Source organism: Zonotrichia albicollis, unplaced genomic scaffold (assembly GCF_047830755.1).
Source record: "Zonotrichia albicollis isolate bZonAlb1 unplaced genomic scaffold, bZonAlb1.hap1 Scaffold_117, whole genome shotgun sequence".
Classification (NCBI taxonomy): domain Eukaryota; kingdom Metazoa; phylum Chordata; class Aves; order Passeriformes; family Passerellidae; genus Zonotrichia; species Zonotrichia albicollis.
The window spans coordinates 33,764-52,244 of record NW_027428347.1 but is presented as its reverse complement, the minus strand read 5'-3'; the positions used below and the strand labels follow the sequence as shown (position 1 = coordinate 52,244).

General features: G+C 38.2%; 1 protein-coding gene across 1 annotated transcript; it reads right to left on the bottom strand.

Annotated features, from left to right (window-relative positions):
• Positions 1-513: 513 nt before the first annotated feature.
• On the bottom strand, positions 514-17,923 carry LOC141727358 (cytochrome P450 2B10-like). Its single transcript, XM_074533864.1, has 4 exons — positions 17,689-17,923; positions 16,577-16,595; positions 5,227-5,467; positions 514-566 (listed from the first exon to the last, which is right to left on the bottom strand). The coding sequence occupies exons 1-4, from the start codon at positions 17,841-17,843 to the stop codon at positions 514-516; spliced, it is 468 nt and encodes a 155-aa protein (XP_074389965.1). The 5' UTR covers positions 17,844-17,923.
• Positions 17,924-18,481: the final 558 nt, after the last annotated feature.

Below are 18,481 nucleotides of genomic sequence, written 5' to 3'. Positions count from 1 at the left end.
AAATCCGTTGGGAAATGGGGAAAAACCAGTGGGAAATGGGGAAAATTAATGGAAAAAATGGGTTTAAATGGACAGAAAATGGGAGAAAAATGCGTTGGGAAATGGGGAAAATCCATTGGGAAATGGGGAAAATTAATGGGAAAAAATGGGGTTTAAATGGACAGAAAAATGGGAGAAAAATCCATTGGGAAATGGGAAAATTAATGGGGAATAATGGGGTTTAAATGGATGGGAAATGGGAGAAAAACGGGAGAAAAATCCAATGGGAAATGGGAAAAAACAGGAGAAAAATCCATTGGGAAATGGGGAAAAATTGGTGGGAAATGGGGAAAAACGGGGGAAAAATCCATTGGAAATCGGGAAAAATAATGGAGAAAAATCCGTTGGGAAATGGGGAAAAAACTGGGGAAAAAATCATTGGGAAATGGGAAAATTAATGGGGAAAAATGGGATTTAAATGATGGGAAATGGGAAAAGAGGGAGAAAAATCCGTTGGGAAATGGGAAAAATCCATCAGGAAAAGCGACGGAGCTGCCGCCAGCGCTCGCCGTCAGCAAAAACCACACCTGGATTTGGGGAGAAATCCCAGAAATTGGGAAAACCAGTGGGAAAAATTGGGGTTTAAATGGGGAAAAAATAGGGGGAAAAATCCATTGAGAAATGGGGAAAAAATGGAGAAAAATCCGTTGGGAAATGGGAAAATTAATGGGAAAAAATGGGGTTTAAATTGACAGAAAATGGAGAAAAATGCGTTGGGAAATGGGGAAAAACCAGTGGGAAATGGGAAAATTAATGGGAAAAAATGGGGTTTAAATGGATGGAAATTGGGGAAAAATGGGAGAAAAATCCGTTGGGAAATGGGGAAAATGGGAGAAAATTCAAGAGGAAATGGGGGAAAAATGGAGGAAAATCCATTGGGAAATGGTAAAAAATGGGACAAAATCCATTGGGAAATGAGGAAAATTCACTGGAAAAAAATGGATTTAAATCAATGGAAGATGGGGAAACTGGGGAAAAATCCATTGGGAAATGGGAAAAATTCATTGGAAAAAGGGAAAAATTGGGAGAAAATCCATGGAAAATGGGGAAAATTAATGGGAAAAAAATGGGGTTTAAATGGATGGAAAATGGGGAAAAATGGGAAAAATCCGTTGGGAAATGGGGAAAAATAATGGAGAAAAATCCATTGGGAAATGGGGAAAAATTGGTGGGAAATGGGGAAAAAACGGGAGGAAAATCCATTGGGAAATGGGGGAAAATTAATGGGAAAAATGGGGTTTAAATGGATGGGAAATGGGAAAAAATAGGAGGAAAATCCATTGGAAATTCGGAAAAAAATAGGATTTAAATCAATGGAAATTGGGAAAAAATGAGTGAAAAATCCATTGGGAAATGGGAAAAATCCAGTGGGAATTGTGGAAAAAAATGGAGGAAAATCTGCTGGAAATGGGGAAAAATCAGTGGAAAATGGAAAAAATGGGCAAAAATCCAATGAGAAATGGGGAAAATCAATGGGAAAAATGGGATTTAAATGGATGGGAAATGGGAAAAAATGGGAGAAAAATCCGTTGGGAAATGGGGAAAATTAATGGAAAAATGGGGTTTAAAATGGGGAAAAAATGGAAGAAAAATCCATTGGGAAATGGGAAAAAAATGGAGAAAATCCATTGGGAAATGGGAAAACCGATAAGAAAAAATTGGGATTTAAATCAATGGGAAAAATGGAGAAAAATGCCTTGGGAAATGGGGAAAATTCACTGGGAAAAAATGGGATTTAAATCAATGGAAGATGGGGGAAAATGGGGAAAAATCCAGTGGAAATGGGAAATTAATGGGAAAAAATGGGATTTAAATCAATGGAAGATGGGGAAAAATAGGGAAAATTAATGGGAAATGGGGAAAATTTCTTTGGATGGTTTTAGGATAATTTTGGGGTGATTTTGATGATTTTGGCAGTTTTTGGGTGATTTTTTGGGCAATTTTTGGGATAATTTTGGTCGATTTCAGGGTGATTTTGGGCTGGTTTGGGGTGGTTTTTCCGAACTATTTTTGAGATAATTTTGGGGTGATTTGAAGGTGATTTGGGGTATTTTGGGGTGATTTTGGGTGATTTTGGGGTAGTTTTTCAGGGCAATTTTTGAGATATTTTGGTCTTTTTTGGGGTGATTTTGGGGTGTTTTGGGTTGATTTTGGGTGATTTTCAGGGCAATTTTTGAGATAATTTTGGACTATTTTGGATAATTTTGGTCAATTTTGGGGCGATTTTGGGGTGACTTCAGGGCAAATTTGAGATATTTTGGTCTTTTTTGGGGGTGATTTTGAGGTGTTTTTGGGTGATTTTGGGGTGGTTTTTCAGGACAATTTTTAAGATAATTTTGATCTATTTTGGGGTGATTTTGGTCTATTTTTGGGGTGATTTTGGGTGATTTTGGGGTGGTTTTTCAGTGCAATTTTTGAGATATTTTGGTCTTTTTTGGGGTGATTTTGAGGTGTTTTTGGGTGATTTGGGGTGCTTTTCTGGGTAATTTTTGAGATAATTTTGGAATATTTTGGGCTTTTTTGGGGTGATTTTTCAGGGCAAATTTTGAGATGATTTTGATCTATTTTGGGCTGATTTTGGGGTGGTTTTGAGGTGTTTTTGGGTGTTTTGGGGGTGGTTTTTCAGGGCAAATTTTGAGATATTTTGGTCTTTTTTGGGTGATTTTGAGGTGGTTTTGGGTGATTTTGGGGTGATTTTTCAGGACAATTTTTTAGGATAATTTTGGTCTATTTTGGGTGATTTTGGTGATTTTTCAGGGCAAATTTTCAGGATAATTTTGATCTATTTTGGGCTGATTTTGGGGTGATTTTGGGTTGATTTGGAGTGATTTTTCAGGGCAATTTTTGGGATAATTTTGATCTATTTAGGGCTGATTTTGAGGTGGTTTTGGGTGATTTTGGGGTGGTTTTTCAGGACAATTTTTTAGGATAATTTTGATCTATTTTGGGGTGATTTTGAGGTGATTTTGGGTGATTTTGGATGCTTTTTCTGGGTAATTTTTGAGATAATTTTGGACTATTTTGAGCTTTTTTGGAGTGATTTTTCAGGGCAGTTTTTGGGATAATTTTGGTCTATTTTGGGCTTTTTTGGGGTGATTTTTCAGGGCAAATTTTGATCTATTTTGGGCTGATTTTGGGGTGGTTTTGAGGTGTTTTTGGGTGATTTTGGGGTTGTTTTTCAGGGCAATTTTTGGGATAATTTTGGTCTATTTTGGGTGATTTTGAGGTGATTTTGGGCTGATTTTTGGGTTGGTTTGGGCTGGTTTTTCATGGCAATTTTTTCGTGTAACTCTGAGCTATTTTGTGGCTGTTTTTGGCTGGTTCCAGGATAACTTTGGGTGGATTTTGGGTTGTTTTTGGGATGGTTTTGGGATAATTTCGGGTGGATTTTGGGGTGGTTTTGGGGTGGTTGGGGTGACTTTTCAGGACAATTTTTTAGGATAATTTTGGTCTTTTTTGGGGTGATTTTGGGGTGATTTTGAGTGATTTTGGGGTGGTTCTTCAGGGCAAATTTGGGATAATTTTGGTCTATTTGGGGGTGGTTTTGAGGTGATTTTGGGTGATTTTGGGGTGACTTTTCAGTGCAATTTTTGAGATATTTTGGTCTTTTTTGGGGTGGTTTTGGGTTGATTTGAAGTGGTTTTTCAGGGCAATTTTTGAGATAATTTTGGACTATTTTGGGCTTTTTTGGGGTGATTTTTCAGGGCAAATTTTGAGATAATTTTTGATCTATTTTGGGGTGATTTTGGGGTGATTTTGGGGTGGTTTTGAGGTGATTTTGGGGTGGTTTTTCGGGGCAATTTTTTAGGATAATTTTGATCTATTTTGGGCTGATTTTTGGATTGTTTTGGGTTATTTTGGGGAGATTTTGAGGTGATTTTGGGGTGATTTTGGGGTGATTTTTGGGTTGTTTTGGGGTGATTTTGGGGAGATTTTGAGGTGATTTGGGGTGATTTTTGGGTTGATTTTGAGGTGATTTTGGGGTGGTTTTTGGGTTGATTTTGAGGTGATTTTGGGGTGATTTTGGGGAGATTTTGAGGTGATTTTGGGGTGATTTTTGGCTTGTTTTTGCGGTGATATTTCATGGCAATTTTTTGGGATAACTTTGAGCTATTTTAGGGTTGTTTTTGGAATGGTTTCAGGATAATTTCAGGTGGATTTTGGGGTGATTTTGGGGTGGTTTTGGGTGATTTTGGGCTGGTTTTTCAGGGCAAATTTTTGGGATTATTTTGATCTATTTTGGGTGGATTTTGGGGTGGTTTGGGGTGATTTTGGGGTGGTTTTCAGGGCAATTTTTAGGATAATTTTGACCTATTTTGGGGTGATTTTTGGATTGTTTTGGGGAGATTTTGGGCTGATTTTGGAGTGATTTTGGGGTGATTTTGGGGTGATTTTGGGGTGATTTTGGGCTGATTTTGGGGTGATTTTGAGGTTATTTTGGGGTGATTTTTGGGTGATTTTGGGGTGATTTTGAGGTGATTTTGGCTGATTTTGGGTTGTTTTTCAGTGATATTTCATGGCAATTTTTTGGATAACTCTGAGCTATTTTGTGCTGTTTTTGGGATGGTTTTGGGATAATTTTGGGTGGATTTTGGGTTGTTTTTGGATGGTTTTGGGATAATTTTGGGTGGATTTTGGAGTGATTTTGGGGTGGTTGTGAGGTGATTTTGGGGTGGGTTTTCAGTGCAAATTTTGAGATATTTGGTCTTTTTTGAGCTGATTTTGGGGTAGTTTTGAGGTGTTTTTGGGTGGTTTTGGGGTGGTTTTTCAGGACAATTTTTGGGATAATTTTGGTCTATTTTGGGGCAATTTTGGATAATTTTGGGGTATTTTGGGGTGATTTTGAGGTGATTTTGGGGTGATTTTTCAGGGCAAATTTTGAGATAATTTTGATCTATTTTGGGTGGATTTTGGGGTGGTTTTGTGGTGTTTTTGGGTGATTTTGGGGTGATTTTTCAGGACAATTTTTTAGGATAATTTTGGGCTATTTTGGGGCAATTTTTGGGATAACTTTGGGCTGATTTCAGGGTGATTTTGGGGTGTTTTGGGGTGGTTTTTCAGAACTATTTTAGAGATAGTTTTGGGGTGGTTTGAGGAATTTTGGGGTGATTTTTCAGGCAATTTTTGGGATAATTTTGGGGTGATTTTGAGTGATTTTGGGTGACTTTTCAGGGCAAATTTTGAGACAATTTTGATCTATTTTGGGTGATTTTGGGGTAGTTTTGAGGTGTTTTTGGGTGGATTTTTGGGGTTTTTCTGCCCTCACCGTATCCCGGAAGGTGCTCTCGATGGTGGGCAGGCGCCCCCGGCCCGCGAACACCTCGGGGCTGCCCACGAGCGCCTCGCGCACGGCCTCGGTCCCGCGCAGCACCAGCACCGGCCGCGAGCCCAGCCAGACCGTGAACACGGGGCCGTAGCGCTCGCTCAGCTGGGAGGGGGAAAATCACAAAAAATCCCATTAAAATCAGCAAAAAATGCCGTGAAAAACAAAAAAAACCCCGTCAAAATCGGACAAAATTCACCCAAATCCCATTGAAATTGACCCAAATCCCATCAAAATCAAAATTAAAAAATCCCATTGAAATGGAGCCATGAAAATCCCAAAAAATCCCATTAAAATCCAAAAAGAAAGCCCCAAAAATCCCACTAAAATCCAGAAAAAAGCCCAAAAAATCACATTAAAATCCCCCAAAAATCCCATGAAAATCCCATTAAAATCCCATGAAAATCCAAAAAAAATCCCATTAAAATACAAAAAAAAAGCCCAAAAAATGCCATTAAAATCCTAAAAAAAAAGCCCAAAAAATCCCATGAAAATCCATCAGAATCCCCCCAAGCCCAGCCCAGCTACACCGTGAACACGGGGCCGTAGCGCTCGCTCAGCTGGGAGGGACAGAAGGGATGAAAATTCCATTAAAATAACCAAAAATGCCGTGAAAATCAAAAAAAAACCCCGTCAAAATCGGACAAAATTCACCCAAATCCCATCCAAATGGAGCCGTGAAAATCCATTTTCAAATCCCATGGAAATCCCCCAAAAAATCCCATCAAAAATCCAGAAAAAAATCCCATTAAAATCCCATTGTAAATCCACAAAAATCCCATTAAAATCCAAAAAAAAAGCCGAAAAAAATCCCCCAAAATCCCCAAAAATCCATGAAAATCCAAAAAAAATCCCAAAAAAAATCCCAGGAAAATCCCAAAAAAATCCCAAAAAAAATCCCATAAAAATAAAAAAAAAAAAAGGCCCAAAAATCCCAAAAAAATCCCCAAAAAATCCCAAAAAAATCCCATTAAAATCCAGAAAAAAGCCAAAAAAATCCCATGAAAATCCCATTAAAATCCCATGACAATCCCATTAAAATCCAGAAAAAATCTCCAAAAAATCCCAAGAAAATCCAAAAAAAATCCCATGAAAATCCCATCAGAATCCCCCCAAGCCCAGCCCAGCCAGACCGTGAACACGGGGCCGTAGCGCTCGCTCAGCTGGGAAAGGGACAGAAGGAATGAAAATCCCATCAAAAATGCAGTGAAAATCAAAAAAAAACCCCGTCAAAATCGGACAAAATTCACCCAAATCCCATCCAAATGGAGCCGTGAAAATCCCCCAAAAAATCCCATGAAAATCCCCAAAAAAATCCCATGAAAATCCTAAAAAAATCCCATTAAATCCAATCGAAATGGAGCCAAATCCCATGAAAATCCCACAAAAATCCCATTAAAATAAAAAAAAAAGCCAAAAAAAATTCCCAAAAAATCCCATAAAATCCAAAAAAAAGCCCAAAAAATCCCGAAAAAATCCAGGAAAAAAAGCCCAAAAAATCCCATGAAAATCCAAAAAGAAAAGCCCAAAAATCCCAAGAAAATCCAAAAAAATCCCATGAAAATCCCATTAAAATCCCCCCAAGCCAGCCCAGCCACACCGTGAACACGGGGCCGTAGCGCTCGCTCAGCTGGGAGGGACAGAAGGAAGCAATATTCCATCAAAATCACCAAAAAATGCCGTGAAAAACAAAAAAAACCCGTCAAAATCGACTAAATTCACCCAAATCCATCCAAATGGAGCCGTGAAAAACCCATTTCAATCCCATGAAATCCCATGAAAATACCAAAAAATCCCATAAAAATAAAAAAAAAAGCCCAAAAAATCCCAGGAAAATCCCCAAAAAATAAAAAAGAAATCCCATGAAAATCCAAGAAAAAAAAAGCCAAGCCCAAAAAAATCCCATTAAAATCCAAAAAAAAGCCAAAAAATCCCATTAAAATCCCGTATAATATATCAGAAAAATCCCATAAAAATCCAACTTAAACAGGAAAAATCCCATTAAAATTCCCCCAAAAAATCCCAGGGAAATCCCAAAAAATCCCCAAAAAATCCATTAAATCCAGAAAAAAAGCCCAAAAAATCCCAAAAAAATCCCCAAAAAATCCCATTAAAATCCAGAAAAAAAGCCCCAAAAATCCCATTAAAATCCTAAAATATGCCCAAAAAATCCCATTAAAATCCCATCAGAATCCCCCCAAGCCCAGCCCAGCCAGACCGTGAACACGGGGCTGTAGCGCTCGCTCAGCTGGGAGGGACAGAAGGGATGAAAATCCCATTAAAATCACCCAAAAATCCCGTGGAAATCAAAAAAAACCCGTCAAAATCGGACAAAATTCACCCAAATCCCATTGAAATCAAAACCAAAAAATCCCATCGAAATTAAAAAAAAAACCATCGAAATGGAGCCAAATCCCATGAAAATCCCCCAAAAAATCCCAAAAAATCCCAAAAAATCTCAATAAAATCCAAAAAAAAAAAAGCCAAAAAAATCCCATGAAAATTAAAAAAAAAAACGTCAAAATCGGATGAAATTCACCCAAATCCCATCAAAATCAAAATAAAAAAATCCCATCGAAATGGAGCCATGAAAATCCCCAAAAAACCCCCAAAAAACCCCCAAAAATCCAGGAAAATCCCCAAAAATCCCAAAAAATCCCATTAAAATCCAAAAAAAAAAAAAAAGCCCAAAAATCCCATGAAAATCCATAAAATATATTGGAAAAATCCCATTAAAATCCCCCCCAAAAAATCCCATTAAAATAAAAAAAAAAAGCACAAAAAAAGGCCAAAAAATCCCAAGAAAATCCCATGAAAATCCATGACAATCCCATGAACATCCAAAAAAAAAGCCCAAAAAAATCCCATTAAAATCCAAAAAAAAGCCCAAAAAATCCCAAGAAAATCCCAAAAAATCCCATCAAAATCCATCAGAATCCCCCCAAGCCCAGCCCGGCCAGACCGTGAACACGGGGCCGTAGCGCTCGCTCAGCTTGGGAGGGACAGAAGGGATGAAAATTCCATTAAAATCACCCAAAAATGCCGTGAAAATCAAAAAAAACCCCGTCAAAATCGGACAAAATTCACCCAAATCCCATCCAAAGCAAAATAAAAAAATCCCGTTTTCAAATCCCATCAAAATCCCATCAAAAATCCCCAAAAAATCCATGAAAATCCCATGAAAATCCATCGAAATGGAGCCATGAAAATCCCCCAAAAAACCCCCCAAAAAATCCCCCAAAAATCCCAGGAAAATCCAAAAAAAAGCCAAAACATCCCATGAAAATCCATAAAATATATTGGAAAAATCCATTAAAATCCCCCCAAAAAATCCCATTAAAATAAAAAAAAAAGAAAAAAAGCACAAAAAAGCCCAAAAAATCCCAAGAAAATCCCCAAAAATCCCAAAAAATCCCATGAAAATCCAAAAAAACCCCCATAAAATCCCATTAAAATCCAGAAAAAAAGCCCAAAAAATCCCATTAAAATCCTAAAAAAATAGCCCAAAAATCCAGAAAAAAAGCCCAAAAAATCCCATTAAAATCCTAAAAAAGATCCCAAGAAATCCCATCAGAATCCCCCAAGCCCAGCCCAGCCAGACCGTGAACACGGGGCCGTAGCGCTCGCTCAGCTGGAAAGGGAAAATCGCAAAAAATCCCGTGAAAAACAAAAAAAACCCCGTCAAAATCGGACAAAATTCACCCAAATCCATCAAAATTCACCCAAATCCCATCAAATCAAAATAAAAAAATCCATAGAAAAGGAGCCATGAAAATCCCCCCAAAAATCCATTAAAATCCAAAAAGAAAGCCAAAAAAAATCCCATTAAAATCCAAAAAAAGCCCAAAAAATCCCATGAAAATCCCCAAAAATCCCATGAAAATCAAGGAAAATCCCAAAAAAATCCCCAAAAAATCCATTAAAATCCAAAAAAAACCCCAAAAAATCCCAGGAAAATACAAAAAAATCCATGAAAATCAAAAAAAAAGCCCAAAAAATCCAAGAAAATCCCAAAAAATCAAAAAAAAAATCCATTAAAATCAAAAAAAAGCCCAAAAAATCCCAAGAAAATCCCCAAAAAATCCCAAAAAAATCCCCAAAAAATCTCATTAAAATCCAAAAAAAAAAGCCCAAAAAATCCCATGAAAATCCCATAAAATATATTTAAAAAATCCCATAAAATCCAAAAAAAGCCCAAAAAATCCCATTAAAATGCTAAAAAAAAATCCCAAAAAATCCCATGAAAATCCCATCAGAATCCCCCAAGCCCAGCCCAGCCAGACCGTGAACACGGGGCCGGAGCGCTCGCTCAGCTGGGAGGGGAAAATCACAAAAAATCCCATGAAAATAAGCAAAAATCCCGTGAAAATCAAAAAAAACCCCGTCAAAATCGGACAAAATTCACCCAAATCCCATCAAAATTCACCCAAATCCATCCAAATGGAGCCGTGAAAATCCCATTTTCAAATCCCATGAAAATCCCAAAAAAATCCCATTAAAATCCAAAAAAAAGCCGAAAAAATCCCCAAAAAATCCATGAAAATCCCAAAAAAAAGCCAAAAAAATCCCCAAAAAATCCCATTAAAATCCATGAAAATCCCACAAAAAATCCCATTAAAATCCAGAAAAAAAGCCCAAAAAAATCCCCAAAAAATCCCATGAAAATCCGATTTAAATCCAAAAAGAAGCCCAAAAAATCCCAAGAAAATCCCCAAAAAATCCCCAAAAAATCCCACAAAAATCCCATTAAAATCCAAAAAAAAGCCCAAAAAATCCCAAGAAAATCCCCAAAAAATCCCAAAAAATCCCATTAAAATCCAAAAAAAATCCCAAAAAATCCCAAAAAATCCCCAAAAATCCCAAAAAAATCCAGGAAAAAAGCCCAAAAAATCCCATAAAATCCTAAAAAAAAAAAGCCAAAAAACTCCCCATGAAAATCCCATTAAAATCCCCCCAAGCCCAGCCCAGCCAGACCGTGAACACGGGGCCGTAGCGCTCGCTCAGCTGGGAGGGACAGAAGGGAGGAAAATTCCATTAAAATAACCAAAAATGCGTGAAAATCAAAAAAACCCCGTCAAAATCGGACAAAATTCAGCCAAATCCCATCCAAATGGAGCCATGAAAATCCCATTTTCAAATTCCTTTAAAATCCCATGAAAATCCCCCAAAAAATCCCATGAAAATCCCATAAAAATCCCGTCGAAATGGAGCCAAATCCCATGAAAATCCACAAAATCCCATGAAAATCCCACAAAAATCCATTAAAATCCAAAAAAAAGCCCAAAAAATCCCAGGAAAATCCCCAAAAAATATAAAGAAATCCCATGAAAATCCAAAAAAAAAAGCCAAGCCCAAAAATACCATTAAAATCCAAAAAACAAGGCCAAAAAATCCCAGGAAAATCCCCAAAAAATCCCCAAAAATCCCATTAAATCCCAAAAAATCCATGAAAATCCCATTAAAATCCAGAAAAAAGCCCAAAAATCCCATTAAAATCCCGTAAAATATATCAGAAAAATCCCATTAAAATCCCCCCAAAAATCCCATGAAAATACCATTAAATCCAAAAAAAGCCAAAAAATCCCCCAAAAAATCCCATTAAAATCCAGAAAAATAGCCCAAAAATCCCATTAAAATCCAAAAAAAAAAGCCCCAAAATCCCATGAAAATCCCATAAAAATCCCAAAAAAATCCCATGAAAATCCAAAAAAAAAAGCCCAAAACATCCCAGGAAAATCCCAAAAAAATCCCATTAAAATCCAAAAAAAAGCCCAAAAATCCCAGGAAAATCCCATTAAAATCCCCAAAAAATCCCAAAAAATAAAAAAAAAAAGGCCCAAAAATCCCAAAAAAATCCCCAAAAATCAAAAAATCCCAAAAAAATCCCATTAAAATCCAGAAAAAAGCCCAAAAATCCCATGAAAATCCCATTAAAATCCCATGACAATCCCATTAAAATCCAGAAAAAAATCCCAAAAAATCCCAAGAAAATCCAAAAAAAATCCCATGAAAATCCCATCAGAATCCCCCAAGCCCAGCCCAGCCAGACCGTGAACACGGGGCCGTAGCGCTCGCTCAGCTGCGAGGGGAAAATTACAAAAAATCCCATTAAAATAAGCAAAAAATCCCGTGAAAATCAAAAAAAACCCCGTCAAAATCGGCCAAAATTCACCCAAATCCCATCCAAATGGAGCCGTGAAAATCCCCAAAAAATCCCATGAAAATCCATGAAAATCCCATTAAATCCAAAAAAAAAGCCCAAAAAATCCCCAAAAAATCCCATTAAAATGCAAAAAAAAGCCAAAAAAATCCCCAAAAATTCCCAAAAAAATCCCATTAAAATCCCATGAAAATCCCATCGAAATGGAGCCAAATCCCATGAAAATTCCACAAAAATGCCATTAAAATCCAAAAAAAAGCCGAAAAAATCCCCCAAAAATCCCCAAAATAATCCCATTAAAATAAAAAAAAGCTCCAAAAATCCCAAAAAAATCCCATTAAAATCCCATTAAAATCCGAAAAAAGCCCCAAAAAAATCCCAAAAAATCCAATGAAAATCCATTAAAATCCCCAAAAAATCCCATGAAAATCCAAAAAAAATCCCGTTAAAATCCAAAAAAAAGGCCCAAAAAATCCCCAAAAAATCCCATTAAAATCCAATAAAAAAAGCCCCAAAAATCCCATTAAAATCCTAAAAAAAGCCCAAGAATTCCCATTAAAATCCTAAAAAAAGCCCAAAAATCCCATTAAAATCCCATCAGAATCCCCCCAAGCCCAGCCCAGCCAGACCGTGAACACGGGGCCGAAGCGCTCGCTCAGCTGGGAAAGGGAAAATCACAAAAAATCCCATTAAAATAAGCAAAAAATCCCGTGAAAATCAAAAAAAACCCCGTCAAAATCGGACAAAATTCACCCAAATCCCATCAAAATGGAGCCGTGAAAATCCCATTTTCAAATTCCATGAAAATCCAAAAAAATCCCATTAAAATCCAAAAAAAAGCCGAAAAAATCCCAAAAAATCCCATTAAAATCTAAAAAAAATCCCATTAAATCCCATGAAAATCCCATGAAAATCCCATCAAAATGGAGCCAAATCCATGAAAATCCCACAAAAATCCCATTAAAATAAAAAAAAAAATCCCAAAAAATCCCAAAAAATCCCCAAAAAATCCCATTAAAATCCAAAAAAAAAGGCCAAAAAATCCAGGAAAATCCCCAAAAAGTCCCCAAAAAATCCCAAAAAATCCCAAAAAAATCCCATGAAAATCCCATGAAAATCCCACAAAAATCCCATTAAATCCAAAAAAAAGCCCAAAAAATCCCATTAAAATCCCATAAAATATTTTGGAAAAATCCCAAGAAAATTCCAAAAAATCCCATGAAAATCCCATTAAAATCAGAAAAAAAGCCCAAAAAATCCATGAAAATCTCATAAAAATCCAATTTAAGCAGGCAAAATCCATTAAAATTCCCCAAAAAATCCCATTAAAATCCAGAAAAAAAAAAGCCCAAAAAAATCCCAAGAAAATCCCAAAAAATCCCAAAAAATCCCATTAAAATCCAAAAAAAAAAGCCCAAAAAATCCCAGGAAAATCCCATAAAATATATTGGAAAAATCCCATTAAAATCCCCCCAAAAAATCCCAAGAAAATCCCATTAAAATCAAAAAAAAGGCCCAAAAATATCCAATGAAAATCCAAAAATATCCAGAAAAAAAGCCAAAAAATCCATTAAAATCCTAAAAAAAAGCCCAAAAATCCATGAAAATCCCATAAAATGTATTAGAAAAATCCCATAAAAATCCAATTTAAACAGGAAAAATCCCATTAAAATCCCATTAAAATCCAGAAAAAAACAAAAATCCCATGAAAATCCCATAAAAATCCCAAAGAAATCCCATGAAAATCCCATGAAATCCCATCGAAATGGAGCCAAATCCACAAAATCCCATGAAAATCCAAAAAAATCCCCAAAAAATCCCATTAAAATCCATTAAAATCCCATAAAATACATTGGAAAAATCCAAAAAAATCTCATGAAAATCCCACCAAATCCAGAAAAAAAGCCAAAAAAATCCCATTAAAATCCAAAAAAATCACCAAAAAATCCCAAGAAAATCCCAAAAAATCCCATGAAAATCCCATTAAAATCCAAAAAAAAAAGCCCAAAAAATCCCATGTCAATCCCATTAAAATCCAAAAAAAAAGCCCAAAAAATCCCAATAAAATCCAAAAAAACCCCAAAAATCCCATGAAATATATTGGAAAAATCCCATAAAAATCCAATTTAAACAGGAAAAATCCATTAAAATCCCCCCCCCCCCCCAAAATCCCATGAAAATCCAAAAAAAAGCCCAAAAAATCCCAGGAAAATCCAAAAAAATCCCCAAAAAATCCCATTAAAATCCAGAAAAAAAGCCCAAAAAATCCCATTAAAATCCAAAAAAAAAAAAGCCCAAAAATCCAAGGAAAATCCCCAAAAAATCCCATCAAAATTCCCAAAAAATCCCCAAAAAATCCCATTAAAATCCAAAAAAAAGCCCAAAAAATCCCATGAAAATCCCATAAAAATCCAATTTAAACAGGAAAAATCCCATTAAAATCCCACCCCAAAAATCCCATTAAAATAAAAAAAAAGCCCAAAAAATCCCAAGAAAATCCCAAAAAATCCCATTATAATCAAAAAAAAAAAGGCCCAAAAAATCCAAAAAATCCAATAAAAATCCCCAAAAAAATCCAGAAAAAAAGCCCAAAAATCCATTAAAATCCTAAAAAAATCCCCCAAAAATCCCAAGAAAACCCCAAAAAATCCAAAAAAATTCCCAAAAATCCCAAATCCCCAAATTTCCCAAAATCCCCGAATTTCCGCCCCAAATCCGCACCTTGAGCAGGGACGGGATCGTCTCACAGGGGGTCCAAAATGGCCCCTACACCCCCTTTAAAAACCCTGAAAAAACCCAGAACAAACCCAAAAAATCGCCAAAAAATCCCGGAAAAAATCCCAAAAAAATTCCAAAAAAATTCCCAAAAATCCAAATTCCCAAATTTCCAAAATCCCGAATTTCGCCCCAAATCCGCACCTTGAGCAGGGACGGGATCGTCTCACAGGGGGTCCAAAATGGCACCTACACCCCCTTAAAAAACCCTCAAAAACCCAGAAAAAGCCCAAAAAATTCCTTAAAAAATTCGCAAAAAATCCCAAAAAATTCCCAAAAAAATCCCATTAAAATCAAAAAAAAAGGCCCAAAAAATCCCAAAAAATCCAATGAAAATCCAAAAAAATCCAGAAAAAAGCCCAAAAAATCCATTAAAATCCTAAAAAAAGCCCCAAAAATCCCATTAAAATCCTAAAAAAAATCCCCAAAAAATCAAAAAAAATTCCCAAAAATCAAAAAAAATTCCCAAAAATCCCAAATTCCCAAATTTCCCAAAATCCCCGAATTTCGCCCAAATCCGCACCTTGAGCAGGGACGGGATTGTCTCACAGGGGGTCCAAAATGGCCCCGACACCCCCTTAAAAACCCAGAAAAAGCCCAAAAAATGGGCAAAAAATTCCTAAAAATTCGCAAAAAATCCCAAAAAAATTCCAAAAAAATCCCATTAAAATCCAAAAATAAAGGCCCAAAAAATTCCAAAAAATCCAATGAAAATCCCAAAAAAATCCAGAAAAAAGCCAAAAAAATCCCATTAAAATCCTAAAAAAAATCCCCAAAAAATCCCAAGAAAATCCAAAAAAATCACCAAAAAATTCCCAAAAATCCCAATTCCCAAATTTCCCAAAATCCCCAAATTTCGCCCAAATCCGCACCTTGAGCAGGGACGGGATCGTCTCACAGGGGGTCCAAATGGCCCCTAAAAACCCCCTTAAAAAACCCAGAAAAAGCCCAAAAAATCGGCAAAAAATTCCTAAAAAATTCTCAAAAAAAATCCAAAAAAATTCCCAAAAATCCCAAATTCCCAAATTTCCCAAAATCCCCGAATTTCGCCCAAATCCCACTTTGAGCCGGGACTGGAGCGTTGGGAACGGGTCTAAATAGGCCCCTAAAAACCCCTAAAAACCGCCAAAAAATCCCGGAAAAAATCCCGGAAAAAATCCAAAAAAATTCCCAAAAAAATCCAAAAAAATTCCAAAAATCCCAGAAAATTCCAGAAAATCCCCAAATCCCCGAATTTCGAATTTCCGCCCCAAATCCGCACCTTGAGCAGGGACGGGATCGTCTCACAGGGGGTCCAAAATGGCCCCTACACCCCTTAAAAATCCCTTAAAAAACTCAGAAAAAGCCCAAAAAATGGGCAAAAAAATCCTAAAAAAATCGCAAAAAAAATTCAAAAAAATTCCCAAAAATCCCAAATTCCAAATTTCCCAAAATCCCGAATTTCACCCCAATCCCACTTTGAGCCGGGACTGGAGCGTTGGGAACGGGTCTAAAATGGCCCCTAAAAACCCCTAAAAACCGCCAAAAATCCCGGAAAAAATTCCAAAAAATCCAAAAAAAAATCCCAAAAATCCCAAATTCTCAGATTTTCCCAAAATCCCCGGATTTCTCCCCAAATCCGCACCTTGAGCAGGGACGGGATCGTCTCACAGGGGGTCCAAAATGGCCCCGACACCCCCTTAAAAACCCAGAAAAAGCCAAAAAAATCGGCAAAAAATTCCTAAAAAAATCGCAAAAAAATCAAAAAAATTCCCAAAAAAATCCCATTAAAATCCAAAAAAAATGGCCCAAAAAATCCCAAAAAATCCCATTAAAATCCAAAAAAAGGCCCAAAAATCCAAAAAAAATCCAATAAAAATCCCCAAAAAATCCAGAAAAAAAAGCCCAAAAAATCCCATTAAAATCCTAAAAAGAAGCCCAAAAAATCCCATTAAAATCCTAAAAAAAATCCCAAAAAATCCCATGAAAATCCTAAAAAAACCCCCAAAAAATCCAAGAAAATCCCAAATTTCCCAAAAAAATTCCCAAAAATCCCAAATTTCCAAATTTCCCAAAATCCCCGAATTTCGCCCAAATCCCACTTTGAGCCGGGACTGGAGCGTTGGGAACGGGTCTAAAATGGCCCTAAAAAACCCTAAAAACCGCCAAAAATCCCGGAAAAAATCCAAAAAAAATCCAAAAAAAATCCCAAAAAAATCCAAAAAATTCCCAAAAATCTCAGAAAATTCCTGAAAATCCCCAAATCCCCGAATTTCGAATTTCCGCCTCAAATTCCGCACCTTGAGCAGCGACTGGAGCGTTGGGAATGGGTCTAAAATAACCCCTAAAACCCCTAAAAACCGCCAAAAAATCCCGGAAAAAATCCCAAAAAAATCCAAAAAAATTCCCAAATATCCCAAATTCCCAAATTCCCAAAATCCCCGGATTTCGCCCCAAATCCCACCTTGAGCAGGGACGGGATCGTCTCACAGGGGGTCCAAAATGGCCCCTACACCCCCTTAAAAAACCCGGAAAAATCCCAAAAAATGGGCAAAAAATTCCTAAAAAATCGCAAAAAAATCAAAAAAATTCCAAAAATCCCAAATTCTCAAATTTCCCAAAATCCCCGAATTTCGCCCAAACCCGCACCTTGAGCAGGGACTGGAGTGTTGGGAACGGGTCTAAAATAACCCCTAAATCCCTAAAAAACCGCCAAAAAATCCCGGAAAAAATCCCAAAAAAATCCCAAAAATCCAAAAAAATTCCCAAAAATCCCAGAAAATTCCTGAAAATCCAAATTCCCAAATTTCCCAAAATCCCCAAATTTCACTCCAAATCCCACTTGGAGCCGGGACTGGAGCGTTGGGAACGGGTCTAAAATGGCCCCTAAAAACCCTTAAAAACTGCCAAAAATCCAGGAAAAATCCCAAAAAATCCAAAAAATCCAAAAAAATTCCCCAAAATCCCAAATTCCCAATTTCCCAAAATCCCCGAATTTCGCCCCAAATCCGCACCTTGAGCAGGGACGGGATCGTCTCACAGGGGGTCCAAAATGGCCCCTACACCCCTTTAAAAACCCTTAAAAAAACCAGAAAAAGCCCCAAAAATTCCTAAAAAATTCGCAAAAAAATCCAAAAAATTCCAAAAATCCAGAAAATTCTGAAAATCCCCAAATCCCCGAATTTCGAATTTCCGCCCAAATCCGCACCTTGAGCAGGGACGGGATCGTCTCACAGGGGGTCCAAAATGGCGCCTACACCCCTTAAAAACCTCAAAAAAATCAGAAAAATCCCCAAAAATTCCTAAAAAATTCGCAAAAAAATCCAAAAAAATTCCCAAAAATCCCAAATTCCCAAATTTCCCAAAATCCCCGAATTTCTCCCCAAATCCGCACCTTGAGCAGGGACTGGAGGTCCTGAAGGGCGAGATCTGCAGGAGGTTCCCGAGCAGCGGCAGCGCGGGCGGACCCGGGGGAAGCCCCGAGGCCACCGCGCGATGTCGCGACAGCAGCGACAGCAGCGACAGCGCCAGCAGGGCCAGCACGGCCGTCAGCAGCGGGGACAGCATGGTGGCACTTGGGGACAGCGAGGGACAGCGAGGGGACAGGGAGGGGACACTGAGGGGACACTGAGGGGACACTGAGGGGACAGGGGTAAAGGGCGGGGGTGGCGCTAAGGGAGGGGAGGGACAGGGAGGGGACAGCGAGGGGGTGGCACTGGGGACAATGCTGGGGGTGGCACTGGGGACAAGTGACACCACAGGGACAGAGAGGGGACAGGGAGGGGGTGGCACTGGGGACAATGCTGGGGGTGGCACTGGGGACAAGTGACACCACAGGGACAGGGAGGGGACAGCGAGGGGACAGTGAAGGGACAGTCCAGGGTGGCACTGGCACCATGGGGACAGGGCTGGGGACAATGTGGGGACAGGCTTGGGGACAGGAGGGGGTGGCACAGGTGACAGTGAGGTGGCACCATGGGGACAGCGAGGGGACAATGCTGGGGGTGGCACTGACACCATGGGGACAGGGCTGGGAACAATGTGGGGACAAGCTTGGGGACAGGAGGGGGTGGCACAGGTGACAGTGAGGTGGCACCATGGGGACAGGGAGGGGACAGGTCTGGGGACAATGAGGGGACAATGTTGGGGGTGGCACTGACACCATGGGGACACCACGGGGACAGGCTTGGGGACAGGAGGGGGTG

Bases quoted from the DNA above. Each gene is read 5' to 3' on its own strand.
- LOC141727358 (XM_074533864.1), bottom strand. From the start codon at position 17,843: ATGCTGTCCCCGCTGCTGACGGCCGTGCTGGCCCTGCTGGCGCTGTCG. The intron at 567-5,226 runs GTCTCAAAATTT...CCCCAAATCCAG, and splicing joins ACCCAAAATAGATCAAAATT to GTGTGGTTTTTGCTGACGGC.